This window comes from Brienomyrus brachyistius, unplaced genomic scaffold, assembly GCF_023856365.1.
Source record: "Brienomyrus brachyistius isolate T26 unplaced genomic scaffold, BBRACH_0.4 scaffold169, whole genome shotgun sequence".
NCBI lineage: Eukaryota > Metazoa > Chordata > Actinopteri > Osteoglossiformes > Mormyridae > Brienomyrus > Brienomyrus brachyistius.
Window position 1 is genome coordinate 30,572 of NW_026042444.1, and position 6,837 is coordinate 37,408.

The window sequence follows — 6,837 nt, forward strand, 5'->3', positions numbered from 1 at the left end:
TGCTTCCTGTAGTAACTTGTAAAATGTTCCTCATTGTTAACAATCACATTACATGTGAAGGTGTCAGTCAGTGGAAACGCATAGTGAGGCACGCTGGCCAACCATTGTATTCATTCAGGACCAGCCCATCAAGTAAAGGTTTCAGCACCACGGACAGTGACCTGTGTTAAACTGACCTCAGGTTCCTACATTGGCTCTATGGAATTTTCTGTAAATAATGAAATGCCACTGGCCCCCTACATGCGGAAATGTTTCCCCCTCCCCCAGACTTCTTCAGAGAGCTTTGGAGGACATTGTCTGCACGCTACCAGAGGCAACTAAGAATGTGCTTGAGTTGGGAGGAGGCAGTAGTCCCCATTTTTCCCTCCTGCTGTAGAGGGTCATCGGGAGGAGGTGGGTTTGCTGCTCTCTTTCGTGTCTCCTCAGCAGGTGGCTCTTAGAGATTTGTCTGAGAAAGGTCTGTTCCAGGCTTGTGTTAAAGTGCTGCATTTTCGGGCACTGAGTGGACTGGCAGATTCTAGGTGGTCAGGTTTGTTGAGGCCTGGATCTTCCCCGCGGGGATGTTGGAGGTCCCTGTACAAGCCCCCCATTGAGAAGCACACGGTGGATCTTCAGTGGCAGATTGTGCACGGGGCAGTGGCCACAAACAGACAGGTGATGCACATTGATTCCACAGGGTGGCAATTGGTTTTCTTAGCTAATCTGTTTCTTTAAAACAAAGAAATGGATTGTTTACTTGTGTCTTTTATTCTACATCATAGATAATGCGAACCTTCATATAAGTAAGAGGTAATATTTTGCTCAGTATCAGTTCAAGTTCAAATACTTCAGGTTTTTTATTTGACAAAACACATAAAATTGTTCAAATACTTCAGGTTTTTTATTTGACAAAACACATAAAATTGTCATGCAAAGTCATTGATTTATTTTTAAAACTATTGCACTGTGATACATTTAACATCATATTTTCAGTTCTGCCAAATCTTTTATTGACAGCTTAGTGGTTTTCTAATGGCTTGTGGTGTCACATGGTGGTCGAAAATGATATTACAGGCTTTTGTTGAAAATACCTTAAAATTCATCTGGAATGTATTGATTTATGCCATAATTAATGATGCAAATTAACACAGATGGGGCCATTTTGACCCCATTTTGATGTTTTTGAAGAGGTAGACGGTCCAGTTGGCTGTATTAGTCAGTCTGCTAAGAAACATAGTGCCAACAAGCCCATGGCCCCTTTTCATGTAAAACTTCATACAGGAGGCTGTTTGTGCAGTTTAGTGCCTTTGTTAGCCTCGGCTCCTGTAAATCATATAAGCACACCCACCACACCCCCAGGAGCATTCCGCGTGCCCCCACCGGCCAACCTGCTTGTCCCCCCCAACCCACAGACCGTCTGTAGTTCTGAAATTTATCCACATGGCTGCTGACCAAGTCTAAGGTAAAATTTCATGAATGAAATTTTCAGTAAAATACATTTTTTTCCTCTAATCTGGGAGACAGTGCAGAATTATTGGAGTCGGTCCTAACTCTGTCTTGAATATGTACCCAGCAGGCACCTAGGACTCGTATCTCCCTCTGAGAATCTCTTCTAATGCGCTCAGCAGCAGAAATTCTCCATCCTAGATGAGCCTGCAAAGTTCTGTAGAAGTTAAATATACTTTAGTCAAATAAAGAATGAGACAATTTACTTAAAGCATGATATAGTTCATATTGCTCTTCAGGCTTCGTGATAAAATATTAAAATTATGGAGTACAAAGTTGTACATGCAAAGAATACAATGCAGAGTGGCAGAGCGCCTGGCCCAGAGGGTTTAATGGAATTTATCTTAATGTCTTTATTCTATTTTACTTTAATTTTTACCATATAATTCATTGTATTGTTCTTTCGATTTTATTTCTATTTTATTTTTGCTAATACACCGGATCTGAGTGCCTCATTTTGTTCCCTTCATGTAGAACACGTTTTGTAATGACAATAAAACATCCTTATCCTCATCTAAATCACACTGTCTAACTACTAACCTGTTTAAATAATATAATTGGATCTCAAAGGTTAATTGTCACTCAATTACCCCCTCAGCCCAACAGTACCACAAACACCCAACATGCACGGAAATTTTCTCCTAAGTTGTTTTCCCTGCCTGGAACAATACCACAGCAGTCACATGGACTGATGTTTCAAAACATTTCAGAAACCTTGCATTGAAACTTGAGGTCTTTAGGAGGGATCAGTCCGGGGTGGCAAAGTTGCCACCACAAAGGTTTTTGATTAAGGGATTCATGATGCCAGGTAGCCATCTTTCACAAGCTGGTGGGCTGTGCCACTGATGCCTTTGCTTGGGTTTTATATGTCTGTCCTGGTTTGTGTTCTTGCCACTTCAGGTTCCCTGGTTTTGGTCTACATTCCTCGGTCCTCTGCTGTGGAGTCTACCTTCTGCTTCACCTCATTCTGGAGCCGCCCATCCAGTCAGCGGCCCATGTCCCCCTGGTTCCCTGTTTCCTGAGGTTAGTCTGCTAGTCTCCGGGGCCAGGGGGCAGAAATCTGCCATGTTGGATGGGTGGCCCAGGTTGGGGTGCTCCATCATAGACTGGTACATGAAGGATTATAAATGGTTTTTAACCAGTATGTACCGAGTGTGCATCGTGACGAAAAGAATGTCATGGGAACATTTAGGACTGACTGCAGTATTAGTTCAAAGCATGATTGTGTTTTTCTTAATTTTTATTGATTTATTTTTGGATTATTAATTTTTTAAAGTAACTTCATTCAGTTAAAAGGGGTTTGTCCATTTGCTTTAGCAGAAGTTCGTGTAAGTATGATGTTCACCTTCCTTTTTCATAGTCTAGTCTTTGCCAAGTTTTATGCTTATTTCCCCTGATTAAGTTAATCTGACGTGTGTTTAGGAGGGTCATACAGGCTTTTTGTTTGTAATGGAAGCACAGGGTCTGTACTTGAAGCTTATTTGCCATGTTAAAGGAAGCATTTTACCTTCCTCTCTAATCTCTTTTTTTCTTGGCTCTCACTGCAGTCTCCTCTATGCCAGGGTTTCTCAACCCAGTCCTTGGACCCCACTGCAAAGATCCACAGTTTTGCTCTGTCCAAGCTCTCAGCACAGCAGTAAAAGGTGACTGTTTGGTTCATGCATGCAGGGATCTGGGACAGAGCAAAAACGTGGAGCTGTCTGGTGGGCAGAGGAATGAGTTTAGAAATGCTGCTGTATGAAGTATTAAACCATTTGACCGGTTGGATAAATGTTAAAATGTTTTCTCAAAATATAAAAAGAGATAATCTTATGTTTTGCGTCTCATTACAAGCAAACTTGTTTTTTGTTTTTATGTCACTCTAGTATTTGATATCTAATTTTCAGTCTTCTGGCAATATAATGTGGTGAATGGTGAAAGACTTCCAGCGGGGGCTCCGGTTTCCTCCCACAGTCCAAAAGTGCGCAGGGTAGGTTAATTGGCAAATCTGAGTTGTGAGTGTTTGCGCCCTGCAGAGTGTTGACTCCTGCCCAGGGTTGGTTCCTGCCTACGCCTGTTGTTCCAAGGACAGGCTCCGGTCCCCCCCGCGACCTCAGTTTGGCTTGCTGTCTCCCCGCTTGGTTTTCTTTGGTTTACGTCTTCACTAGCCCCCTCGTTGCTTTGACTTGTGTGTAAGTTATGTATGTGTGATTGTATTGCTGCATAGGGAGTGACTGCTATTTTGTTTTGCAAGTGTGTGTTGGACTCTGTTTATTTGGTCAGGGAGTGAGGTGGAGTGTTTGTCTTTTGGTTTCCTTTTCTTTTGCACTTAGGTGAGATTAGCTGTGGGTCGCACTTGATAGTTGGGGATTTTGTTTGTTATTTTGGCTGTGGTCAGTCCCAAAGTCTTTTGCACTGGGTTATTTGTTCAGTGTCAGTATTATACATGGAAAAAAAATGAAAATACAAAAATATCCCTTTGTCCACTGGTGTTCCCTTCTTGCCCTCACCCTGTTTGTCCCTTTATCCCATTCCCCTTTCCCGTGAATACTGTTACACTCCAACCCTAGACAGGATATCAAAACAGCATCTTACCTATCGTTTTAAAAGAGATGAGGGATATTAATCATTGACCTTTATCTTTGCTATTTCAGAAATCCGTATCTGCTACCTTGTGACTGGAAGTATACACTGTAAAAAAAAGGCAAAATTTGTCACAGTTTTAAACCATTTTATATCAGCCAATTTGACTACAGTATAATTATTTTTTTCCTCTTATGTTAAATGACAGAAAAGTTTTTATCAAAACTACATTGCATAACTGGCATCGTAGTACTGATTAGCACCGATTCAGACATCCCGATGAACAAATATGAAATTCATTTAAACTGTGGTACCTTAAATCCGTCAAGTTACCCCGATAAGCCAGTAACCCTGATTCGTAGTACAGGCCACTGATCACAAGCACTCGGTGTAAACGTATTGTTTAACCGGCGCTGTTGCATTACCAGGGTGAGAGCTTGACTTGTTGGTTAGCTATAAAAACAGACGTTAGTGCAACTCCACGTTAATGGTGCGGTCATCATGGCTTATAAATGCTTATTATCGTTCATCATTGTTTGTGTCAGTAACGATAACATAAACACGGGTAGGCACCAGGAGAACATCATTGGCTCTTGCATCGATTACTTTTCCCGTAACACCCTTTAGATTGTTTCCCTGAAGGGCAGCAAACCGACAATTTCGGTGTGATTGAGCTGATCACGTGTGCATGGGGAGGGAATGCGGACCACATGACCTTCCCGGCGAGCTCAGCGCATCCAGCATCGCTTCGCAAATACAATCAAAATGTTTTATCTTTATTCACACTTTCTATCTTTATTCATTATCTCTACGATCTCACTGCTAGACGAATGCCTGGCATTCAGAGCATTCTTTATTAGCCATTTGCCTTTGGATGCAGTTTATTTGCATGCCCCAAAGCTTCCAGGCATCAGTAATTGCTTCCCACGTTACTCCGGTCCTGGGGTCTTCTGTAACTGCCCTTTGGGATTACATATATTCAGCATATGCTTTTGTCCGAAGTGAGGAGAGTTTGGGGTCAGAGCACTTGGGTCTAAGGGACTTGCTCAAGGGCTTAACAATGTTACGATTACTCTGCCATGGGAGTTGAACCAACAACCAAACTGGCAGAGATGGCCAACCTGCTGAGCTCCACACCCGCTGACGATCTCCTTTTCCTGTCTGCTGCAGTCTCCATGGACCTGAGTCCAGAGAAGCACTCTGAACTTGAGGACATCCGGCTGAGGAAAGGAGCCCTTCTGCTGGAGATCCAGAGGCTGCGGGAGGCGCTGAGAGAGGCCCTCATGGAAGTGGAGGTCCTTGAATCCAGCACCAAACGCAGCCAAATCTTAGAAAAGAATAGGCATGTCGCCATGGGAAGAAAGAAATTCAACATGGACCCTAAGAAGGGTATCCTGTTCATGGTACAAAACAATCTTCTCCGGCACACGTCTGAGGACATCGCCCAGCTCCTATACAAGGGAGAGGGGCTGAACAAAACAGCCATTGGGGATTACCTGGGTGAGAGAGACGACTTCAATATCCAAGTCCTCCAAACATTTCTTGGGCTTCATGAATTCGCAGGGTTCAACCTGGTACAGGCTCTCAGGCAGTTCCTCTGGAGTTTCCGTCTGCCAGGAGAAGCACAAAAGATTGACAGGATGATGGAGGCCTTTGCGCAGAGGTACTGTCAATGTAATCCTGGAGTCTTCCAGAACATTGACACCTGCTATGTACTTTCATTTTCCATAATCATGCTAAACACTAGCCTTTATAATCCAAATGTGAGAGACAAGCCCAGTGTGGACAGGTTCATCTCCATGAATCGAGGAATCAATGATGGAGGCAACCTGCCAGATGATCTCCTCCGAAATCTTTATAAGAGCATAAAGAATGAGCCATTCAAGATTCCTGAAGACAATGGGAACAATGCCTTCTTCAACCCTGACAGAGAGGGTTGGCTCTTCAAAATGGGAGGAGGACGGGTGAATACATGGAAAAGGAGGTGGTTCATCCTGATGGATAACTGCCTTTACTACTTTAAACATACTACGGATAAGAAACCCAGGGTGATCATTCCGCTGGAGAATCTGAGCATCCGTGAGGTGAAGGATCTCAGGAAGCCTAACTGCTTTGAACTGTACATCCCTAACAACAGCAGACAGCTGATGAAAGCCTGCAAAACGGAGGCAGACGGCCGCCTGGGAGAGGGAAATCATGTGGTGTACCGCATCTCGGCGCCAACCCCTGAGGAGAAGGACAAGTGGATACAGAGCATCACTGCTGCTGTGAGCACTGACCCTTTTTATGAGATGCTGTCAGTAAGAAAAAAACGGCTGAATAAATAAGTAACGATAAAGACTGTGTGAATATGGTTGGATGTGCTATTGCAGAAAGTATTTATTTCAGAACAAGGAACTTTGCACAAAGTAATGTTTAACCTTAAGGTAGCATGACCGAATACCAGGTTTTGTTTTGATGCGACTTATTGTTCACTACAGATTTTATCATCGAAATGCCCTGTCCTTTTTTTGTATAAATGTGAAATTAAATGTTATTTGCACTGTATTGCTGATCTTCATGTCAGAGAACCTTTTTTTCTGAGAATCCACACTGCTGTAAATTTGCATCAACATGATTGGGATTGGGATGGAAAAATTATTTTCCATCTTAACCCATATTCTAAGCATATTGATTTCTCTTGTAAATTTTACTTTTACAGCAGTATGATTTAAGACACTAACAGCAATTCATTTTTCAACCAGTAATTGTTAATGTGATAGGAATTGCATTCAACAGCAAATGCGTTCA

The 6,837-nt window shown here is 42.7% G+C and overlaps 1 protein-coding gene across 1 annotated transcript; it reads left to right on the plus strand.

Annotated features, from left to right (window-relative positions):
- The first annotated feature begins 2,205 nt into the window (after positions 1-2,205).
- LOC125728138 (cytohesin-2-like) lies at positions 2,206-6,374 on the plus strand. The gene is made up of 2 exons (XM_049005211.1): positions 2,206-2,508; positions 5,218-6,374. Exon 2 carries the CDS (start codon positions 5,223-5,225, stop codon positions 6,372-6,374), a length of 1,152 nt encoding a protein of 383 aa, XP_048861168.1. The 5' UTR covers positions 2,206-2,508; positions 5,218-5,222.
- The last annotated feature ends 463 nt before the right edge of the window (positions 6,375-6,837 follow it).